Here is a 25,630-nt window from a genome sequence, read left to right as displayed (position 1 = left end):
ATATATATTATAATTTATAAATATATAGAAATATACCTGTTCTAACAGGTATGACTGACTTGTTTCTTGGGTGCTCTGCATTACCCCTACAGGTAATGGCTGTTTCCTATATCTGCTATTTCTGTATTCCTTAGAGTTTTCTATACCTCTTGGTTCTTAATTCCCTGTTACTCCTATCTCCTGTTATAGTTAATAATTCTTTATTTTAAACCTTCTCTGTTCAATTACTGTATGGTTCTTGTCTTCTGATTGGAACCTTACTGACAAAATCATTAAGTGCAATAAAGTATAAATGAGTATTTTTTGTGGTTGAATAACCCGTGTATGTATTTGCAGCTATTCCTTAATATCCCAGTTTTAAAATTTCCAAGTTTGAATAATGCAGAGAATAACAACAGTTATCTCAAAGAATAAGAAATAGATAATGCAATGCTTGTGAAATGCTTTCCATGTTGTGAAAGCACAATAGAACTGTGTTATTATTACTAACTGGTAAACTCTGTAAGGGTGGGCCCATTTCTGCCCTGCCACTCCTGGGTACCCAGTGCCCTTCATAGGGCCTTGGACACTGTGAGTGCTCCATAAATGTTGGTTTGATGAATAGAAGCATAAACACTGATATTGCTCCATTTCATGTTTGTTAAATTCATTTAAATTAAATTTCAAAATGTCACTTAAATAAATCTAGTGCTTTCAATTTTGCAAAAGCTAAATAACATGATAAAAATATACTTAGTATCCTATATCATAACTGCATCCTGAAATATTCTAAAATCTTATATTGCAAACATACTAGTGGCTATAAGCAAAGATAGAAAATATGGAGAAAACTGTAGTTTCAGAGACTAAAACTTTGTTACATTGTTTAATCAGCTGTTTTCAGGTTCATTTTGTAAGGATATTTACTTTGTAACTTGATAAGAGACATAATTGATTACAAATTTTCTTTTGTTATCTGTACATGCAGTTCTAGGTTCTGATGACAAACTTTATGTAACAGCATAACTAGAACACTGTTTTAAGCATTTATTAAATGGATAAATAACTTTATGTATGATGCCTTTTATTTTCAGGGAGAAATAGTTTTCATAGGTTTTTTTCACTCTTAATAGCCTCTCCTACAATATTTTCATCAAAAAGCCTAGACAGATATCAAACTAAAATATGTTACTATGGCCAAAATGAAGCCGTACATTTTTTTTTTCTTTTTGCATCAGTGCACGGGCTTATATGCTCATATACTGTTTGTTCCTCCTGTTGCAACATTTTTCATAATGTTCTCCAGCAGCCTTGTCAAGGAATTTCATTGTTTTCTTTCTAAGAGCATGGAATTTATAACACTATACAAGCTACTTTGATTGTAGGGGAAAAAGAAAGGCACAGATTCTGGATTCTCAACACTTTTGCTAAAAGTAATGAAATATCACTTATTTTTAGTGGACTTTCTCTCTCTCATATCTGTTCGGTGTTTCTAAAAAAATGAAGACAAAATATAGCCTTTGAACTATTATTCATGTATATTTACACAGTATAACTTATGTGTAGGCTTCTTACCTTTACTTCATATAAATGAAGAACAACATCTGTATAAAGTGAATGTGGATTCTGAGATATAGGGACATCCCAGTGAACATACTAGGATCATATTCTATCCCTAGCAAGAATAATGAATTTAAGTCAAAAGGATACCCACAGTATATATTTGTATTATAAAATATAGAATAACAAAAAATAGGTAAGCAAATGAATGAATGAATGAATGAATGAAAGTTGAGAAGATATGAAGAACAGATCAGGAGTATATAACTAGGAACACTGGGTTCTCTCATGAGTCTACCACTATTTTTAAGAATGTCATTTGAATGTCATAAACTACATAAACTGCTTGTTTTCACCTTTATTGCACTCAGTGCATTTTGTTGTGTTGTAAGTAAGAAAGCATAGTAAATTTTCCAAGCAATATTTGATTTGTTTACATTGAAAATTGGGAAAATATGTAGGAATGGTTTAATGCGGGTATTTTTAGACCGTGAATTTAAAAAAAAAAAAAAAAAAGCAAGCAAGAAAAAAGAACGTCTGAAAAATGCAATGGTACTTGGAAGAGGAAAACTAAGAACCATCAGTTTCATTATCTTTGAAGTTTAGCTGAGAAGTGTCTATCCCCTCATCCATTTTTATTGACTGCCAAAGAGCTATTCATATTTTGCTTCAACTGTCATTTTAGGTTGACAGGTTAGGATCTCTTACTCTTCAAGTCTCAGGAATAAAAAGAGTTCTGTTCATAGGGTATGAAAATATGGATATGGCAGGCTCTGTTTGATATAGTATTTTTTGCAGAGTTTATTATTTAAGTTTAAGCTCTCAAAGCGCAATGCATATCTGATCATCTTGTCAAAAACTAGGAAATCACGTATTCACCCAAATAATATTCATTGAATGTCTCTAGGCACTGAGAATACAAGTATAACTTGCCTTGCACTAGATGACCTTACAGTTATTTATCAATTCAAATAATTTGGAAACATTTTAGAGAGATGCTTTAAAATAGTTTACTCTAATTATAAGTATATCTTACAGAAATTTTAAAGAATGTACTTCCCCTAGCTGGCAAACTAAATCTGCTTTAAATTTCTATTAAAACTAGTGCCATTTTGAGTGCTATGCAGAATACTAAGTTATTTTCACATAATATTTCAGGCAATACCTACAATATGCCTAACAGATAGCTATTATTAGTTTTACTATTTTAATAAGTGGGAAAGTAAAGCTTAGAGTAGTTAAGTAACTTTCTCAAGGTCGTACGATTTGTAAGTGCCAAATACAGGATTTAACCTGGGTTTGGCTATTGCTAAAGTTCATGTTCAACTATTCTAGCACACGTGTGTATATATGAAAGAACACATTCTCATAGGCTCACAAATTACAACTGCGTTCAATGATTCCAATATTTCAAAACTCATTAATTCATTTATTCATTCAACAAGTACTTTGAACATATATGCTACACAGGGCACATATTACTATGTAATTCTGAATAAGACAGACAAATCGTGATGGTGTAGAACATGCCAGAATCATCGTATAGGTATATATAAAGTTGCCTGTGCACTTGGGGGAGGGGTCCACCATCTGAAGAATATATCCTGGGATCATTTTATCTAGTATTCTAATGCCAGTTGCTCAGAACACTAACTTCCCTTTAAGTCATCTAAGCATTTTACATTTTGTAAAATCTTGTACTTTTCAAGGTAATAACTGAGGGGACACCAAAGTGGTAAACAATTCACCACAGGTCTGTTCTCTCTTATTAAAATAGCTATTCATATATCTAGAGCTGAGATTTCTATTACACTGTTTTTCTAGTCCAGATTAACTATGATTCAATTTGTCTTCTTGTTCTTCAAATCCAGATTATGTTGGTCATAGAAAACATCAAATTTACTGTTATAAGGAAGTAAAATATTATACACATAACATTAAGACTGTAAAAATCATAAGTGGTAATACCCAGCTGGTCTAAAAAGTAAACGAGCTGAATGATATGAAAGTACATAGTTGGAACATTCCTCTCACAGAAAGAACTGTCCGCCACAAGGAGCTCACTTCAGGAGTTGCTATAAATTGACAAATATGACAACAGGATGAGAGTTGATGTCACCTCTACAGTCGTTTGACAGTCTACTAACACATAAACAGAAAATGTCTTGCCAGACTCAAAAGCTAATTCTTTCAAAATCTAGTTAGAAATTGAATTTTAAAGATTATGGTTAAATGGTTCCTTTGTCCCTACTAATCCCATAGCAACCACATGCACTCAGTTTTCTTCCTTTACTCCCACCATTTGTAATCACTTATTTTGTTTTGAGTTTGTTATTATTGTCTGCTTTCCCCATTAGAATAAAAGTCTCATATGAGCAGCAACCATGTTTTTTGTTCACCATGGTTGAACTGGTACCCAGTAGTCATTTCATAAATTTGGCCCTTGAATAAATTAATAGTGATTTATATAGTTCTATTAGCATTTACCTTAGTATTTTTATATCCATATCAGTCTTCTACACTAAACTGTGAGCTTATTCTTAACTCATATTTGTGTTTTCTGAGCCTAGTCTACAAGAGATGCTCAACCATTGTTTGTTAAGTGAATTAATTCAACCCAGATGTTGCAACATTGCTTCATTCACATAAAGAACTCCAATGTATAATTTCCTTAAACGACTGTAATGGAAAGAGAGGGAGGATCCTAGGGTCCACTTGAGAATTGTTTTCCTTATTTCTTATGTCTAAGGAAATTTTCATTAATCTGAATTTTTATAGTACTTTTTGTTTGTATTCTTGTGCTTTTTATTGTTAGTTATTTCGATGTTGACTGGCCCTTCCCCAAAACTCAAAACTTTGATCCCACTCCAGCCCAACTACAGCCTCTCTCCAAACAGGATAGAACTTGGTGTAAATGAGCTGCTGGAATTCAGTAGTATTTCTCTTAGCAAACAATAATCCACCGTAATATAGTTTATCACACTAGACTAGAATGCAAAGAAATCACTTGGGAAGTTTATTAAAATACACTGATATTTAGAGAGTCTAAATGCAGGAGATTAAACTTCATTTTGCTTTAAACTGTAGGTTGCACTGAGAAACCTGCATTATAATAATCATGCTAGGAAGGTGATTTCAGAAACACTGGGTTAGATCACAAGACTTGAGAGATCAGAGAGGATGTTTTATGCATCCTTGCATTGTCAGTGCCTATGTTTAACACATAATTGGTGTTAATACCCTCTTTTAAAATGTAGATATATATGCTCTCTAGAGAATCAGTTTTCTCATGATCTGTCTTCTTTTGTTAACTTTCTTCTGCCTCCAAATTTATTTCCTATTATTTCTTTTCGTATGCTGCAGCCTGGCCTCAATAGGAATTCAGCCTATAGATTTATATTTAAATCTATATATTTATATGCCATTAACAACTTCCAATATCACTTAAGATATGTAAATTGTTAATTAAGAGCCAGTTGAAATCAAACAATGTAGGCAAAGTCCTATAGCCACTGGGACCCAGTCCAGATTGCTTAGTGATAAATGAATAAACATTGAATTCGTTCCTCTGCAAACCTATAAAAGAATATAGACTATGTTCTTCAAACAATGAAATGTCATAAGTTGAACTACGCCCCAAAATAGATTTTATCTCATTATATGATTTTATATTAACCTTCCCTAAGATATTTTTTCACTAACATTTTTTAAACTTGAAAATCTCCAAAACACTTCTAAAAAATTGAAAAGGATTTTAAAAAATAGTGGTCTCTAAAAAAAAGTGGAATCAAATAAACAACCAAGGTCAGTTTCACTGTCCAAATGATCATATTTTATATGATAGTTTTGTTTATATTGCTATTATAAAATTTAAACTTAGCTTTTTACAATTCTTACACACACATGTATGTCACTCATAGTACCGTGAAAATTTTAATATCTTTACTTAATCAAAAAGTTGCCTTAATCTAAGAGATTTTCTATTTTTTTAAATAATTCTATTTTAAAAGTGCTTTCTATTTTTAAAATTATTTTCTTTTAAAATTAAATTTAAAGTTTTCTATTTTAAATTAGTAAGACATGAATTTTGTTTTACTGTAAAACATTAAAGCAGCACAACAACCTAAAAATACATCTTAGAAATCTTTCTACATCAGTACCAACTGGACTATCTTATTCTTATCAACTCTATGTAATATTTTATGGTATGGATGAACCAAAATTTATTTAATTATTCTCCTATTAATAAACATATTAACTGTATTGAATTTTTCTCTAATAAAATCAATACTGTAATAAATATCCTTCTTTACTGACTGTACTCACATACAGTGCTATATTTAGATAAATAGATAGAAGTTGATATGAAATTTTAGGGGTGACATTTTGAATTTTAATTAACATGTTAAATTGCCTATCCAAGAGACCATATCATTTCTGTACTACCACCAAAAATTTATGAGGTTCTATTTCTTAATACATTCTACAAATGCAAACTGTTACACAATCTTTTTTCATTCGGATGGAAAGCCCTATACCTAACTATTATGTTAATTTTTATTTTCCCAATTATTAGTAATGCCATTCACATTTTCATATTCTTATCCACTTAGAGTTTTATTTTGGTTCATGTGCTTTGCCTAATTTTAAATTTGGTTGTCTCTTCTTTGTTAAGTGCTTCCTATATATCCTGGATATTAATATTTTGTTGGTTATTTGTGCTGTAATATTTTTTCTATTTTTCTAGTCTTTTAATTAGTTAATATATTAATTTAATAATATATCAACATAGTACAATAATATATTAATGTAAGAATATAAGATAATATATCAGTATAATAAATTAACTAGTTAATATAACAGAAGTTTATACATTTTTATGATATTTGATTTCTTATATTTTCTCTTTCTGGTTTCTGTTTTTAGTGTTTCTTATCAATTCCTTTCCACTCCAAAGTAAAAATAATATCCTTCTAGAGTTTTTCTAATACTTGTTAGAATTTTGAGTTTTATGTTTATCTCTTTAAACCAACTGGAAGAAATTATGTGCATAATGAAAGAGGATCTAATTTTTTTAATAACAATTATCTGAGTAATAAATAGTCCATCCATTTCCAATTAATTTGAATGCTAGATGTTTTACAAACTAAATTCTATAATATACAGGGTTCTCGTTCTAGAATTTCTAATTCATATCTGATGTCTACATCGGTTTACTTTTGTTATATACTAGTTACTGCTTATATATCCTTGTTTCTTGTCTATATTATGATTTTTGGCGGTGAGCTCATGTTCATTGGAACTTTATCTCTGGGATTTTATTGAGGGCCAGTGGAAAGTGCATTCCTCCAGAGGGGATTTATATTTTGTTTCTACCAGCTGTTTACCAATCTAAATCCATTATTAATTAATATTAAAATTCCTTAATAGTTTCTGGTCTATAATGCAATGAAAAGCAATGGGCCCCATGATTTGACACCATCTTCCCAGAAGGCAATATGTCATCATTAGGGATGGGGAGTGAAGATATTTAAGCAATGAGTCAAAAGTATTGTGACATGATGATATAAAATAGGTTTGGAGGTGATATATCAAATTCTTCCCTGATATTTAAGAAAAGCAATGGCCTTACCAAGTCATTAGAGAATGTTTACATATCTCATAATAAATCTGGAACTCTCTAGAACATTAAGTACTGAAATATTAGACCAAATAAACTATTAAACGGAATGAGTTTCCCATTGTATTTGGCAAGGACTGATTATTTTTTCTTTTAAATGATCTTCAAAAAATGGAACAACTGACCTTTTGTCTTAGGCAATACAAAGTTATGTGGTATTCTTCAAGAATTCTTGAGACCCTCTGGCTAGGACTTTGTGTACCTTCTAATTGAGGCCTCATATACTATTTCATCAGTTTAGAAATTGCAAATGAAGAATTCGAACTGTGACATGCAGAATTTATTCATAGAACATTATTTTAGCCCTAACTCCATATTTATAGATGTGGAAAAAGAGCCAGATATAGAAATATGTAGTTCTTTGCAAATGTGACTCCACAAAGAGAAAGGTTCATGTGCTATTATTTGTGTTTTCACATTTATTATTAATAAATTATTGTTTCTATAATTCATCATGACATTATGTATTTTAAAGGGTATGCGAAGCTGCTAACTAGAAATAAGAAATTATGTTTAAAAGTTAAATATTTACATAAGGTACTTCTAACATTAAATGTGCATAACAAATTGTTATGGAGAAAACACAAATTTTTAATAAGAGTATTTGGCTCAAAACTTGAAAATATAAACACAATTTAAAACTTCATATACTTCAAAAACTGGATTTTTAGAAAATTAGCTTTTTCTCCCTCTCGTCATATCTGGGGATATCTAAAGCTTAAGATTTTCTCTAGAATATTAGCTTTTTATCATGGTGAAAAACAGCCAACTCTTTCAATTTTGTAAACATTGTTCAAATATGTCAATGAACATTTTAATCAACTCTGAAAGCACAAAAATCAAGTCTTTCTTTTTCATTCTTTTTCATCCTTCTTAACCTGGTAGCTGAGTCTAATCAACCTGAATTGTGTCACTACCAGTTTAGAACTCACTCTGACCCCAGCTCATGGGGACAAAGGACATATGCTGAAATGAACTGCTAAGCATCAAACATATGGAAGCATCCATATCCCTCCAACCCTCAATTTCTTACATTCAATATCCCTTCATGATTTTGCTGGAAATACCTGAAATGTCCACTCTCTTCTTATTCCTATCTCTCACACAACCCTTCTTTCTCTTCTTTTTCAACTCCTTATCACACTTCAAAATCAGTGGAAAAAATTAAAATAAAAGGAAAAGAAAATCAGTACTTCTATGAGCATAATTGCACAGAGAGAGTTGTTGCTTTCTGTGTGTCTTCCTACTATAACAGTGTTCATCTTCAACAGTGATATTTGTTTATGAACCTGTCTCCTTCCTTAAACTATAAGCTACTTAGGAGTAAGGTCTGTGTCTTCACATACCCTCCTCTCCAATACCAAGCACAGGGGAAGATCCATACTATGTGCTCGGAAAATGTTTGCTGAATTTATAGATGTTGCTGCTGCTTCACCAATGTTTGTCTCTGACATAAAAAAAAAATAATTCTCTAATAACTGGAGTCTAGCTGCTTCTCAAAAGCTTCATAGAACTACTTTATTATTTTTTCTCTTCTCCTCCTGACTCTCTTCTTCTATTTTTGCTTTTATTTCTCTCTGTCCTCCCTCCTTCTATCCCATCCCCTTTTATCATTTTCCCTTTCATTCAACATCACTACCTCAAAATAACGAGCTTTCTTAGTCATGCACTAATCCTTAGTGACTGTATTTTTAATCCTTAAACCCTGTTAGGCTTGTATCACCAACACCTGTCAACAGACTTGTCCAGTGTGGATCTGCCACATTCGTGAGCCTCTAATGTCGCCTTTATTTTGGAACACTGACGGCCATATGAGCTGTGCCAACCTGGATAAGAACATGGAATCATGAACTCAGTTTAAGATGTGAGGTTCTTGTGTTTCATCTTTGTACTGACATTCGAATTTCAAATCTATTAGGTAACACAATTTTCATGTCTCTTCCCCTGGAATAACCAATTCTTGGTTTGGCTCCCATGTGTGGGCTCCAAGTCTTCAGCCAGCCCTGTGATTCTGCCTGAACCCCTTGCCTCCTGTCTGGGCCTATCCTCTAAGGACTAGAATAGAGCAATAAATACCCTAATACATAGGATACATATTGAGAAACAAAGGGAGGAAGAGTTCCATACACTTTGCACTGTAACAGTGGTCAGGTATAAGGGTTTTACTGATATATATCTTTCCTCTGATTTAAGTAACTGCAGAGAAATTGGCAATATAGTTGCTTCAATCGTGGAACCTGGGATCACCCAGGAAGGATTCTGCCTCAAATCTTCCTGTATATATTTATCTTGAACACATTAAAAATATGACTTTGTATGCTTCTAACAATGAAGATAAAGTGAAAATAATTTATTCAAGTCTTCACTTAAATGTCATCTTTCTGTTGTGGCTGATCATGACCATCCTAACTAAAATTGCAAACCCTCACCATCCCTCATGTCCTCTATCCTAATCCATAGTTTTTATAGCACTTATTACCTTCTGCTATGGAATCTATTTCTTCACTATTTGTATTGTTTATGCTGTTTCTCCCTGTTAGACTACAAACTGCACAAGGGCAGGGATTTTTCTCTCTTTTTGTCTCTTTTATTCATCGATGCCCCTAACCACCTAGAATAGTACCTGGCACATATAAGTATTCAATAAATACTTGCTAAATGAATGAATAAATGAACAAATGAAAATAACATGTCAAAAATAATCTTTAGGAATAGATATACATTTCTGATTCTATAATCAGAATGTTCAAAAATAATATTTAGTTCTTTTTAATTGCAAGGAGGTAAAAATGAATAAACAGTTTCAAAGGGGATATTTGTATTTGTTTTCTTTCTTTGATGACGTTATGTTTTAAAATTAAGTATGACCATGCGCAAGTTCTAAATGAAGTCCTGGGACTTTGAATATTAATCAGTGGATATTTTCCAGCATTCCAAGGGGCTGATTTATAGCTACCATGTGAAAGACCTCATGAATAGACCTTTCATTACAATTTCCTCAGAATAGCAAACTCCCAGCTGACTCTTCCAGTAGAGCCCATGATTTAACTCTGGAATTTGTTTTGACTCACTGACTATAAAAGCGACTAAAAGGAACATGTGGGAGTCATTGAAATACTGCAGGTGAAACCCGCTTTAGGAAAGGGAGAAAAAGCGCCCTCAAATTGAGTAAATATATCAAACATATCAAATACTTCCGATGTGGCAAAAGGATTCTTCACTTTGTAAAGCAGCAGTTTCCAACATTTTTGGCACGACCGATGCTCCCACGAGAATCTAATGCCTGAGGCAGCGATGCTACTGCTGGGGAACGGCTGCAAATACAGATGAAGCTTCGCTCCTCGCCCGCCGCTCAACTCCTGCTGTGTGGCCCAGTTCCTAACAGGCCACTGATAGTATCAGTCCGTGGCCCTGGGGCTGGGGATCCCTGTTGTAAAGGGGTCACTTCAGGATTATTTAAAATGGTAATTCACTGAAAATATTTTCAATAATAAAATGTCTCCTATGTGAATTAAAATAACATGGCTGTTTTACTGGATATCATCTAAGGCAGCAAGTCTGGAAGCAGAAGCGAATGCTGGGAGTCTCGGGTCCACTGTGGCGTGTCCAGAGACTAGGTCTCAAAGCCTGTCCTCTGAGTCTCATTAGAGAGAACAAATTACTCAGAGTAAAACAAATGGTGCCAATGGCCTTTGCTAGAGCTGCTCTATAACTAAATATCTGATTTATTTATAAATTTCAAAATGAAGCCCCCTTTTTTAATTAAAGAAAGGTTCTGTTAATTTTATAGTATCCTGTTACTACATTTCATTTATCTTTGTCGATCTTAAGTACTTAGAGAATGGTTTGCTTCCTGACCTGAGAGGATTCATATTCCCAAGACAATTAAGCTCTAGAGAAGATGTTATGGAAAATGCATAGCCTCACAGTAGATATTTCTGTTCCTATGATAAAACTATTATTTTTCAGAATGTTGAAAAGGGAACATAAGTGAAACTACTCTTTCACTAGTAAATACTACAGAGGAGAGACTCTAACTCTTGAGACAATTTTTATAATATGTGGCTTATTGTTACTTTTTTACTTTGTTGACATGAATCCTCTTTATACTTATCTGCATACATTTTAATAAAGGCAAATTTGCAGAGAAAAAATAAATTAAAATGAATAACTAGCATCTGGGTCTCTTCCTGTGAGAAGGCTGGACAATGAGTTCCTTGGAGAAATGACATCTGTGCTGTCCGAAACAGTGACTATTTACATTTAAGTCAATTAAAATTCAATAAAACTATCAATTAAGTTGTTCAGTCACACTAGCAACTTTTCAAGTTCTTAATAGCCACTAGTGGTTACCACACTGAACAGCACACATATGAACCACTTCTATGTCACAAAAGTATTACTCTAAAATGTCTGATTTTAAGCAAAAAATAAGATATGTAAACAGCTATCATCACATACAAACACATATGCTGCACATACATCAATTATTTTAAAACCATTAATAACTGAAAAGATCCTATCATTTAAAGAGAAGTAGAAAATTAAAAAGAACAGAACACTCAGCTTGTTCTATAAAATCTGCCAAAGAAGATGAATGGCCATTATAAGAATAGAGAATGAATTTAGCTTTAATGGAGCAGAATAAAAAGAGAAATACAGCAGGTAATTTCTAAGGTTTATTATAAAAGTCTTGAAAGAGTGACTTTGAATGTATATTTTACCTGTTAGCATTTTACATTTTGATGACTTGGAAGATTAATATTAAAATTATGGTTCAGAGAATAAAAGAGAAAAGCAAGTAATTGTCATATTAAAAAAATCCCAAGTAATTTAAACTTGACGAACATTACTCAATCACCGATGCTATCTGAAGCATTCTTTGACCAGATTTTTTTAGCAGAAAAAAAAAAAATAGATTTTTACTCTGCATACAAGTAGAGCAAACCTAAGTAGATTGAACCATGTTCATCAGTACCTAAGACACTCAATATTCACTTTCCAACTAATTGGTTTTGAATAACTAAAGGAAATTCCACAGATCAGATTTTTATATAACTACAATACAGTTAGTCAAAACCATCTAAATGAATTTATTTATCTTTTCTCATATCTATTACATCACCCAAATTTGTCAAATTGTGGATGTGTCATGTTTGATATTTAATTTCTAATGAGCCAAGTCTTCCTGGAATCATTGAAACAATTAAGCATTAGAGTACCTCCCAAAGAAAATGTGAAAGAAATGCACGTGAAGCACTAGGATTTACTTGACACCAATACATCAGTGAGGAGAGTGGAACAAATCTAATCAGGGTTGGAGGTGAGAGCAATTAAACACAACCTGGGGGTGTTTCAGCAGGCACAGGAAGGGGCCTGTAGGAATACCAGCACCTTTCTGTGCTGCTACCCGGGACATGCAGTTGAGGATAAAGGGCAAGAACTAATCTCACAACCATCACTAGTCCTAAGTTCCAAGATGTAATTGTCATTTTACATTGATTTTACTAAATTCCAAAAATGCAGAACATTATGTAGCTACATTTTAATGATCTATTGGAAGTTTATTTTTAAAAATTCTACTGTTTATGAAAGGGCTATAAATAAATACTGCTTTCAAGTATGAAACTCTTGAGACTACTTAAAATGTTTTAGTAGTATGTGAGGCTATCAATTCTGGAAGCACAGATTCAGGTGGAAACTCAAATAGTGTCCTGATTACAGAGTGAAAGCAAGGGGTTTTTATGAGAAAAAAATACTATTGGTGCTGACAAGCTGAGCTATTCTTATATATTCGTGATTAATTAATAATTCTATCTTCAGATAAAAGGACTGTAATCACCAATTCTTGCTACCAGGATATCTCATTTCTTTCTGAATTTACAAACAATTGTTTGTAAAGCAATTATGCTTTGGTCCAGTTCAAAGTTTCAGGTAACAAGACAAGCATTGACATCCCTCTGAAATGGATGCTCTGGCTCTATTTTAAAATGGCTCCATTTATGTCATTTTTCACACTGCTATTTATCCTTAGTGCAATTTTCCCATCCTGTGTTTTTAAGTTTAACTCTTGATATTTTCTAAATACTTGGAAATATAAATCTGAGGTCACTCTTAAATTTATGTCATACGTTGACACTAAAAAATGGTTACCTTCCAGAACACCTTTTCTTAGCTCATAACATAAAGAGGCTTTTGAAGATCTTTGCATGGAAACTAAAGAAAACAGAGGATAGAAGTAAAGTGAGATGAGTGGAGTTGTTCATTTCACGTAATTTTGATCAGTTTGCCAACCTCATATTTGCTTCCCCATCTAAAATCTCTACTGGCCATCATCATCAGAACATAAATCATTCCCTAAAACTTCCTTTTTTGGCCTCTGTTAATCTAATTCTTTTGCATTCTGCCAAGTGCACATAAAGTTTAATCACAGGCCAGAAATATGTGAAGTAAATTCCTCAAGACTGATACTAATCATATTAGGATATCAATTGGGCATACGAAAATAAATTGAAAATGAAAGATAGAGGTCCCAATTTAGATGCAGTTAGAAATCCATGCCCAGTTCATCATAAGCAAAGCAACCCCTCTTTATTCTTCCCATACCTACCTCCCACTCCAGATTACATGCTTAAACCAATGGAATCAGAATGGGCTAAATCATATGTAAACTATGCTACTGTTCAGTTTGTATGTCATAGAATACAGTATAGCTTCTCACACTTTAATGTGCACCTGAGGCATCTGAGGATCTTGTTAAAATGCAGATTCTGATTCAATAGGATCGATGTGGAGCCCAATGTTCTGCATTTCTAATATGAATCCAGGAGATGCTCATGATCTGATTCACAAAAGATACTGAATAGTAGAGTTTTAAAGCAGAGTATATTATTTGCTTTCTCAAATTGTAAACTGTCATATTCCAGAGTCAATTCCACATTGCTCATGTTGACAGGCAATTTGACAATTGGATATATATAACTATATACACACAAAATGATGTCATAAAAGTTGTACTAATTATGATCTTTAAGGACCATCACAAATGCTAGATTATGCATTACTTGGCTAAAATGGAAGAATTCAGAATTTGACTAATCAGAAATGATAAATGATATACACATTTTCAAAAAAATTATTTATATTTTGCACTTTTGTCATAGTTAAAAATTATATTAATAGTGTAATTTCTAACATATGAGCTACTAAATTTTTAATAACAATGTAAAATTTTAATCAAATTTATGAGGTTTTCCCTTAAATTATGCACTATCATGTTACTTTTTATTCCAAATTCATTAAGCGCATTTAGTTTAATTGTCTGAAAAAGAGATGCTGAAGGCATTTTTAAATTTTTTTCTTTTGCCTGACAGTTACTTATATTTTATACATTTTTTACCCCTTAGACAAGAAGAAATACATTCCCTTTCTTTTCACAAAAGGAAAAGTAAGATGGTGGTCAAATGCATCGTTCCAAAAGCCCAATACTGAATATGCTCGTTGTATTGGTTTACAATCTATTAAATACATTTTACTTAGTTTTAAAATTTTAAGTCAAATATAATAGAGATAAAGATATTTAAATATACCTCTATTTTTCCTAAATTGTGTTTCTTGAGCTATATTCTCTCATTTTCTTTCTTACTAATTTTTAAATTAAACCTTTACATTTTATTTATTTATTAACCATTTACGTTGTACAATGTATGATACCAAGAAATCATATCAAAATATTAAGCTAACCTTCAAAGATGTGGCTGTGACCACTTTCAGGTGACATCTTGTCAAAAGATATTTCCTCATCTTTCTTGTCTGAATCTTTCACGGAGTCATTGGACTGGGTCCCAAAGTGATTCTTAAATGTTGGTGAACACAAACTTCTCTCTATTTCCACTTCCTGTTAGAAGACATTAAAGGAATGTGTGTTAAAAGCTATCAGTGGGAAACAGATGTGGTTTTCAGGGAGTTTAGAAGGCAGCAGTGGGGTTTAGGGGGAGTTCTGTGAGCGATGTTTCCCAATATGCTTTGGGGAAAATTTTGATAACTTAGTGAAGAACTGCAAACACATACCTGAAGCTTAGTTTACTTTTCTGCCACTAGTTGCACTTCTGAATTAGTTTTTCTTTCAAGTGGCTTTTTTTTTTCCTCTTGTAAAAGGGAGAAAGTAGAAATAAGGGTCACAATACAATGTAATATGTTAATACATGCATCTTCCTGAGGGCTGAGAAATATCCATGAGGGATTCCGAAAAATAGCAATATAGCAAAATTATATACTTAAGAGAGAAAAACGTTAGGTTTTTTTTAATGCTATGCACACTTAATAATGATAATCTTAGTAATTATAGAGCTCCCAAATTACAAAACCATTCAGCCACCACACAGTAAGTACATTTTGGCAACTCATGAAGATTGTGAAATTACTTCTTTGAGATACTAATTCAAAATTGGAGAGATAAAGTTTCCCAAAGAAAAATAAGTATAAAGGATATTTCATATATAAAGAGTGTAATATTTCTCATTTTATAGATCAAGTAATATAATCTAACTAAAAATAAAATGTCACTACAACTTTTTTGAATAAAAACCTGTAAAAATTAAGTAAATAAGCCAAGACAGGTTGAGAAGCAATAGTGTATTTTTTTTTTTTAATTCGAGTAATATGTTGAAATATTTTCAATAGCTACTTATAAGTTTTGGAGTTTTGTATATGAGATTGTGTTTTCTAAATGACAGCCATTCAAACAATGCTGTGATGTTATCCTTCAATTTTGTTACATTTTAAATATACTTGTGTAAGTCAAGTTTGAGAGATGGCTAAAATTTCTAAAGCATTTCTTAGAGTAGGTACATTTTCCATATCTATAATATGGTTGTAAAAAGCAAGCCTCTTGGAAAAATAACCTCTACGCCTGTTTATGTTTTCTAATTTTCATGTCCATTTACATAAATATAATTATATAAATAATTAAAATATATTCATATGTACTTAATCATCCCATCTTTAAATACCTCCCAAATATATGAAGCATACTATCTTCATTACTGTGACCTTTAACTGGAACTATAAACATTTATAGGAGAAAAATACAGGAAAAGGTTTCTAGTTTTTTTCATTGCATTGCCTTTAACATTTGTGTTTCCAACTACTATCAAACACCCAAAGGTTTGTAAACAGTAGTGACGTTTTATGTTGTTGAGCACAATGTCAGACATCCCATGGCATGTGGGCATGAGGTCTTTAGCTGGTGAAAGAGCACAGCACTCTCATCTCAGTTCTTTCTGGTATCCTTTCCCACTGTCATATAAAGTGACCACTACGAAGTGAATACAATATGTTTATCTGTTTTCTGTTTCAGCAATTTAATCCAACTCCTAGCATTGGCAAAAATAAAATAAGGTAAATAAAGAGAAAATGAAGATGCTTAAAAAGTAGTGGTTCCCTTCAGAAAATTTTTGTTTTGACACAGGGCAGAATGCAGAACATGGTCCATGGACTCGATTGATGATGTGAAAGGATCATCTCTCTTTCATATAGAAGCAAGGAAATGTGATTGGGTGAAATTGCTTAAGCAAATACTTCAGCCAGTGATGATATTAATTTATACGATATTGGCATTCTCAAGTTCGAATTCACAAATATCAAGAGTGCATTATATAATGAGGCAGTTAAAGACCCCACAGACAGTCCACACATGAATGTAGTATGTAGACCTGTTTCCAAGCCTCAGTCATCAGATCCAAGTCATCCTGAGGCACGTTCCTTAGCCTCCTGGCAAGAAGTGAGGAAGGGCCAGTACAGAGATGAAAAGAACTTACATGAGGTTGAATTGAGCTGTCTATAATCAAAGCAGTGATCTGCTTTAGTCTTTTTTCATCAGTTTTATACACTGTGTATCTACAAAAGATTTACTTTGAGTAAAAATTCTACAAGCTTAGACAAATGCACAAAATACCAGTTTAGAGAGAAACAATGCAACACTTGAGAAATCTGAACTGAAGCCCTCCCTTTGCTACTTTATAGCTGTGTGGCCTTCCTCAGGTCACTTGACATGTCTGGGACTCAGTTTCCTCATGTTATGTGAAGAGGTTTAGTCTCCAAACATCTAACAGTCACTAACCAAGCATTTGTAGTATAATTTTATTTGAAATAAAATAAAACAAAATATTCATCTTTTGTACCTTACAGTCTAATGAAGGAAACAAAGAGTAATAAAGCACATAAATCAATGTAAATAGGTAACTACATATAGATCTCGAAGAAGAGATACATAATCTCTGAGTATCTAACATGGGGAAATTAATCTAAGGAGGAAGGTCATGCGAAGCTCCTTTGCGAAAATGATCTTCAGCTGACAGTTGAAGGATAAAATAGGGCTTAACAAAGTGAAGACCTTTCCAGGTGGAGAACACAAAATGTGCAAATGTCTTGGGCCGGAAGGAAGCACAGTCAATAGAAATGTGGCTTGAGTAGAGAGCCTGAGAGAGAACATGGTGAGGGATGTCCTGCAAAGGTAAGTACAGGCTAGATCACGAAGGCTTCGGAGGGCCATATTAGCTATTCCAGTCTTAGCTGATTGCTGCATTACTGCTGGAGGAGTTTTGGAAGAATTTTAAGTGTGTGTGTGTGTGTGTGTGTGTGTGTGCGTGCGTGTGTACATTTGCGCACATGACAGAATCAGTCTACAGTGTGAAAACCTCAGTCTACCCCTAGAGTAGGTTTTCTCAACCTTAGCACCACCGACATTTTGAACCAGATAATTCTATGTTGTGGGGGGCCTGTTCTGTGCACTGTAGGATGTTTAGCAGCATTCCTTGTTTCTACCCATTAGATGCCAGTAGCACTATTCCCCAGTCATGATGATCGAAAGTGTGTTCAGATATTGCCAGATCTCCTGTGGGGAGCAAAGTCACCCTTGGTTGAGAGCTACTGCTCTAGAGTAGGCTAGACTGGAAGAAAGTCAAACTATATGTGCGATGATCAGTTAGGAGACTATGGCAGTATTCCAGGCAAGTGACAAAGGGTGGTGATGAAAATAGAGAGAAGTAAACTAAGTTGAAAGCTACTTAGGATGTAAAACTGACAGGACTAGGTACTGGACTGAATCTGAGGTTTGTGAGAAAGAGAGAGAGAGAAAATTTCATTTTCTTTCTGGTGTACACAACTAAATGGATTGTGGTACCATTAAATAATGCCAGACAACCAGAAGGAAGTTTGGAAGAGAAGATAGATTATGATGGGTGCCAATATGTCCCAAGGCAGTTGGATGTGTAGTGCTGTAGCGTAGAGGAGAGGTCCTAACTGAACAAGTAATTTGTGAGTCATCTGCCTTTACTGGTGATGGAAACAATGAATGTCGATCAATTTGCTTCCCGTGTGAGGAGGAACAAGACCAGAACCAAGTCTTGAAAAATGCTAACATGTAACATTATGGAGGAGGAGAAAAGCAGACAAGAAAAAGGAAGAAAATCAGAAGAGAAGACTTCTTTAACAATACTGAAAACGTACTGAGAGCATAAATTAAGTAAGGACTTCAATACATCCCTTGAGTTTAGCAACATGAATATAAACTGGTGAGCAAAACTGTTTTGGCGGAAGTGAAATGGTGGGAAGGCTGATTAAAATGGGTAGAGAATTAACTGGGAGATAGTAACTACTGATAACTTCTTGAGTAGTTTAGCATTGGAGGGAGAAATAGAGCAGTAATTTGAGAGATGTGTGCTTTGTTTTAAAGGAAGAGACCTGCACATGCTGAAAAGCCATTTGGGAGGATTTAGTGAGAGAGGCTGGCTGTGTAATAGAAGGAAGGAAAAAGCAATGATGTAAAGTTCCTGAGAGGGAAAAGAAGATGGAACCCAAAGCATAGATAGAAATACAACCCAAATATTGGAAAACATAAAGCATTCTTGTTGTCATGGAGGGAAAGGAAGGTAAAATCAGTGTAGAAACAGATAATGTGTATGCTTGGTAGCTTGATAAAAACTTTCCAGTCTGGAATCATCTATTTTTTTTTTTTTTTTTCTGTTAGGATGTGAGGTCTGATGAAAGTGAGAGGAGCATTTGAAGAGAATGAAGAAAGTTTAATCTCATTGCTGTTCGGAATGGGGAAGTGAGATCAGCAGACAGAGATGACCACGGCTAATACGGCATTGGGATCCCATTTGAGGTTGGTAATATTAAATTTACAGGGCTACTGATAGACCCTATTGAATGACTTTGAAAATTCTCCACAGTTCTACTTCAGGCAATGAGAAAGTCAATAGCCGACTGCAGCCAGGAAGAGGTTTTGTGAGGAAAAAAATAAAAATAAAATGCAAATTGCAGGGTAGGCTAAAGCATGAGAGGGGATAGGTACAGGAGAATGTAGGTTGTCATCAAGAGAACTAAGGGCATGATTAAAATGATATACCATGGAATATAAAACAGATTAAAAGGGAAGAAAGGAAAGGAAAGGTGGATTAGAAAATAGAGGATCGAAAGCCTGGAATCCTGATAAGTTTAAGGAATCCTGATAACTGTGAATACTTGGCAAAGAGAACTGGACAGAAAGCTGACCAAGATGTTTGCTTTAGTGATTTAGGAAGTAGAACAATTACAATTACTAAGATCAAGTTGTGATCATGAAAATGGAAATGAAAGTGAAGTAAAGGAGAAAGTTGCTATATAGGAGAAAAGCTAGGAGCTCAGAGGCTTTCATGACGTCTCAGCATAATGGAAGGGCTTGGAAGGCTACGAAAAACTGTAAGTCAAGTGTCAACATCCCAGGTAAACAAAGGGAACTTAATTGAAATTTAATAAATAACTGATAAAAGAGGACAAGGGTGGTATGCCTGACTGCCATGAGCCTGAAATGTGCAGAGCTTTTAGCAAGAGAGTGAGAGAGGAGTGGCTTCAAAGTACAAGAGGAGGATTCAGGTGCGGTGGTTTTCAGGGGAGAGTCATGCTCTGTTAAGGCGAGAAGGTAGAGGAAGCATTTGGAGAAGAAATTCAGGGTAAAAAGGAAGTTGCTGATAATGGAGAGATAGTTCCAGAAGCACTGATGGAAGGTCTGGCTTAAATAATATCTAAATAAATAAAGTCTCTCAATGTTTACAATCTTTTCTAGCTTTAATTCACCTTGAAACCAGTATAGCAATGGAAAATAGGGAAAAATTAAGCTTAAAAGAGATGATTTTTCTTTGTTATTTATTTATATACATTTCTTTCTTTAACATAATGTATAATTGTAATCTTAGATTATATATATGTATATATATGTATATATATATGTATATATATTTTAAATACGAGAATGGAAAGTGCCAACCTTAAATCACGATCTAGCATTTACTTCACAAGGGACCATAAAGCTACAGGATCACCTAAAATGGTCAGAAACTCTTACCAGGCATTTCACAAGAAAGAGGTTTGTCTTATTATTTTATATATTTTCCTCTCAGTATGGATCCATGAGTGATGAGGTCATGAGGTAGGAGGGAGTAGAAGATGAGCACAGTTTAATAAAATAAAAATGTTGTATAGTCTATATTTAAAATGCTGAGCTAGCTCATGTACATTCCCAAACTCAGTGGGTTCTTGTCTTTAGAGAAATAAAAATTTTGAAATAGACAAACACAGGAAGTTTTATGCTAACATAAAAAGAAGGCCAGTAAGAAAGGAAAATTACCAAAATTTGAGAGGTAAGAGAAGAAACCTTTCCATAATGAATTTTGCTATGTTGAGGAAAAAAGAGAAATCCAGACATGGCTTGAATAATTTATGAACGAACAATTTTCTTGTTTATTCTTGCCTTTGGAGTTTTATAATCCTGTTGTCCCAATCTCTTTCCAGGAAGGCTTTACCTCTTCCTTCTGTGTATTAAAAGTATCACTTCCCTTACAACCAACCTCGGTGCAAATGTCTTTATAAACTTCCTTCAATCATTCCTTTTGACATTCATCTTTCATTCTTTCAAAAACACTTTTGAAAACTTACTATGTCTCAAGAACTGTTCTAGGCACTGTAAATATAAAGGTGATTAAGGTGCAAGTTGGGTCCTCCAGAAGCTCACAGCCTAGTGGCAGAGAAAGAGACATCGACTGAGCCTTATGACACAAAAAGGGGTGTGTATAATAAGAAAATGTAGGCATCCTGGACATACAGTGCGGGGATTCCTGGAAGACGTGGCCAGGGAAAGCTTCCTGAAGGTTATTTCAGCCTAATCTTGGGCTGCAGTTTAACTTATCCTGTAGATAACGGGAATCCTTGAAAGTGAATTAAATAGGAGTAAAAATATTAGATTTGTACTTTAGATAGATACATCTGTTAGCTATATGAAAAATATATAATCGTGGGATAAGATGGCAACATCTTATGTAGTAAGTAAAGTAAGGACTTTTTAAAATTTCCAACTGAGAGACAGAACAAGCCTATAATAGGATCAATAGGAAGAATAGAGAAAAATAGAGAGAGTGGAGTACATTAAAACATATTTAGGCATTTAGTACTTTGTAGAATAAAGTACTGGAGGATTGAATAAAATCTAGCATAACTCACAGATATTCATATTTAGATGGATCTGTGAAATTGATACAACAGGATGAATCTCTTCCCCAAACCAAGCAGTGCCTCAGAGAAGTGAAGGCCAATTTTAGATTTCCTTCCAGACCCACCACATAGAGCAACATGATGTAGGAGGGATCCTGGGGGATCAAGTATATACCACAGCCTCAGTTTGGGGACAATGCCTTTTTTGATGGAAGCCACAGGTGGACTCCCGCAAATATATACTCCTTTGTTTCTCCCAATACACATTTCACACATGAAAGTAAAACTGAACTTTTTCATGAAAATATTGTTAAAGAACAACAGAGTAGTTTTGCTTTAAAAATGATGTTTGGGTTTCATTTTTGAGGATCTGGTAGCGAATTAAGTTTTTGACATGTTGAACATAATTTTTCCATGGTGATATATGAAAATATCCAGAAGGTGGCTAGCTTTTTGGAACTCAAAAGAGAAATCTGTGCTGGAGTAAAAGACTTAGGACTCCTTAACAAGAAGGTGATAGTTACAACAGTGAGTCTATTAAATTACCTAAGTAAGAGTACGTAGTGTTAAGTCAGGTAGCTGAGAAAAGAACCTCACTGGCATTTAAGAGACAGGCAGAAGAAGATTATCCAGTGAAGGTAGAAGAGGAGGAATAGTCAGAAGTAGGGCCGCTCCCAGTCTACATTGTGTCTTTGCATGAATTAGAAAAATGGGCTCTTTTTCAAGACACTTTACTCTATTTGTCAAAAACTTGTCATCATATACTGTTTTTCTTAGACCAGAACGTGTTACTGCCATCTGCTGGAAAATTGTTATAATAGACATGACCTGCTTTCTCTTAGATGTGTGACCTTCGGCAGCTTACAACCTGCACTACTACATATGGCTGCCAGAAGCAGCCAAGGGAGAGTGAAACCCATTATGCCAAGGATGCAGGACATTTTGAATGTAGCAGGGAGTTTAGAGAAAACAAAACAAACAAACAAACAAAAAAACAATGACAAGTCCCCTGGTTTGGGCAGTTAGGAAGTAACCTTGGTAAAACTGTTCCTGTTGAATGGTGTTGGTTTAGGAAGGACTGAAAATGAGGAGAAAGAGATACTGACATAAATTTCTGAAGAATGTGACTTGTAATAATAATAATAATAATAATAATAATAATAGCAATAATGACAATAGCTAGAAAGAATTGAACATTCATTATGTATTAGGCACCATTTTAAGCACTTTGCATGTATTAAACTCATGTAATTATCATTTTGACTCTATGAGAAGGTACCATTATCTCATTTTAAAGATGATGAAACTGAGGCTCATAGGAGGAGATGGACAAGGGTACAGATAGAGAAGGTGAGGGTGATATTTCGATGTGTAGGGAGTTGGAAGGAGATCACTGTTTTGAGCCTTGATGGTCTTTCCCATCTCTAAAGGGAGCTCATAATGAGCAGAGGGTACTTTCCCAGAAGACCCAATTCGGACTCAGAAGACCAGAGTTGAATGTTAAGCTCTTCCATTTAATAATGAAGTTATCTTGGCTAATTCTTTTCATCCCTGACCCTTCACTTTCTCATCAGAAAAATGAAGACGACTACTGTCTACCTTAACTCTTTTTACAGTACTTCTGCAAAGACTGTTTCAAAGTGCCAACAGCATCCCTCATCCACATGTTCATGTGAAATGTCATCTTCTATCCCCTGTCAAAAAGTAAGGTCTATTTTCGTACCTCTCCGAGTGAGGGTAGGCCTCGTGGCAACTTCTCTCAGTGAATACAGTAGGTATGCATATAACTGAGATTACCTAGGAACAAAAGGCTCTGGAGAATGATATGAGAGAGAGAGAGACAGACAGACAGACAGACAGACACATGGACAGATGGAGGGGGAAGGAGGGAGGGAGCAGCACAAGGTGACCAAAATTATTCAAGTGAAGAGTTCTTGCAGCTCTGGCCAAGTCTCTCGGAATGCTCCCTTTCAGAGGCCATCACTATGCTTTGAGAAGCTCAAGCCTCTTGGAGAGATCATTTGTAGGTGTTCCACTCTACAGCCCCAACTGATTTCCCAGGCAACAGGAGCATCAACTGCCTGCAGTGTGTGCGAGCCATCTTGGATGTTTGATCCTGCAGACTCTTCAGTTCAGAGAACTGTTGCCCTATGCCACATTAGATTGAAACTGCATGAAAGATTGTGTAAGAACTGCCTACTTGAGTCAAGGCAACCCACAGAACCATGAGAGATAAAAATAAATTGTATTAAGTCACCTAATTTTGGGATTGGTTTGTTATAAATAACCAGAAAACATTATCTTCACATACTACATATCCTATCATTCAGCTTCAGTGGCCCTCATTTTTCTACTTAGGAATAAGAAAACTAGAGACATGAAATACTCTTAAAGAAATCATAAAGACAGCGTTTCTTAACGCCAAGTGCTCTGCTCTACTTGCATACTTTTTTAATACTTTTAACAATACTATGAGGCAGTTACCTCTATTTTATGATGAAGAAACTAAGGGTAGAAAGCCTTAGTAACTTAAGTAACTTGCCGAAGGCCGCAGGAAGTGCTACACCTAGGCCTCAAATGCTGCTCTTTCTGAATCTAAGTTGATATTTTTAATTGTTATATTAGCTTGTCTTCCTAGTGTAATTTACTTATCACTCTCAGAAACTGAAATAATATGGGTTAGAATGGGATGACAGGTAAAATATCAAGTCCTTAATAGATATAGACATGTCTTATTCCTCTTTATACTTCTCATAGCATTATGCCGTGTACACTGCAGGCATTTAATAAATGTTGAGTGGAATTTTCAAAGTCTAATGACATGTTATATTCCCATAGTATCCAGAAACAGAAGCAAAGAAAATAAGCAAAAGCAATAATTCGATGGGGAAAGCATGATGATTGTCACAACCTTATTACACTCTACTGCATGCATCACTCAACAGGGTCAAAAGAAACCATGAGGCTAGCTCCCCCATTTAAGCACATTTGGTAAAGAATTTTGATGTTGAGTTTATCAGCTGGGTAAACTGGGCTACAAGATTTCCCAGTAACTTCTCAGTAACTTGGTATCTAGAACCCTTCGACATGGCTCTACTGGGTCCCATCAGTCTGTGCTAGGCCATCTTTCCAGCTATTGTCAAAGGGAGAGCAACTGGGGTTTCTTAAATCATCTCTGAATTTTCTGCTTCTAAACCTATATTCATAAATGTTTGTCTAAATAACACTCCCCACCCCTATGCCCCACTTGCCATATTTTTCTATAGAAACTCTGTCTTTTCACATGAGATTTAAGTGCCGCTTGCTTTAGAAAGCTTTCCCCGATTGCCACAGTGAAAAGCAATCCCTCCCACATCAGAACTTTCATATTTGCCTTCTCTTTAATGCTTTTCTCATTCTATTTTGAACTCTAGTCATTTTTGACACATTGCGTTTCCTCATTACACTGTCAGTTCATTAGGACATGCTTAATTCATCTTTATATCCTACAGAGAATCTAACACATTGCTTCTCTTGAACACTGCAGATGCTTACTAAATGTTTGTTGAATGGACTCAAATAATATTTGAATTTTATATTCATATAAAGCATTCAGAAGAAAATATAATCTACAAATGGCCGAAGATATGAAGACATGTCTCATAGAGTGAAAGGGGTAGACATAAAGAGAACAGGCTAACTCTCTTGGAGAGAGAACGGAAAATGAAATTTATACTCTATGCACAACAACCCAGAACTTCACTGCCAATACTTTTTAAATGTTCCTTTAGATAGAACTTAGCACTTACATTTTCCTAGTAGTCTAATGCAAAATCACTTCATCATAATTTTAATAACTTTAAACTTAAAAAAAAATCATGGTACATGAGAGCAACAATTAGAGTA

At 34.3% G+C, this 25,630-nt stretch overlaps 1 protein-coding gene across 1 annotated transcript in view; it reads right to left on the bottom strand.

Moving 5' to 3' along the window:
• Nucleotides 1-25,630, bottom strand: part of XIRP2 (xin actin binding repeat containing 2) — a 232,839-nt gene that overhangs the window by 72,347 nt on the left and 134,862 nt on the right. The window contains exon 2 of the mRNA XM_006921158.1: nucleotides 14,963-15,116. Within this exon, the coding sequence (XP_006921220.1) occupies nucleotides 14,963-15,116 (154 nt within the window). The remainder of the gene's footprint in view (nucleotides 1-14,962; nucleotides 15,117-25,630) is intronic.

The sequence above is a fragment of the Pteropus alecto genome, unplaced genomic scaffold, assembly GCF_000325575.1.
Source record: "Pteropus alecto unplaced genomic scaffold, ASM32557v1 scaffold3, whole genome shotgun sequence".
In the NCBI taxonomy this organism is placed as follows: Eukaryota; Metazoa; Chordata; class Mammalia; order Chiroptera; family Pteropodidae; genus Pteropus; species Pteropus alecto.
The sequence above is the reverse complement of the archived record's forward strand: the minus strand, read 5'-3'. Positions and strand labels throughout refer to the sequence as shown.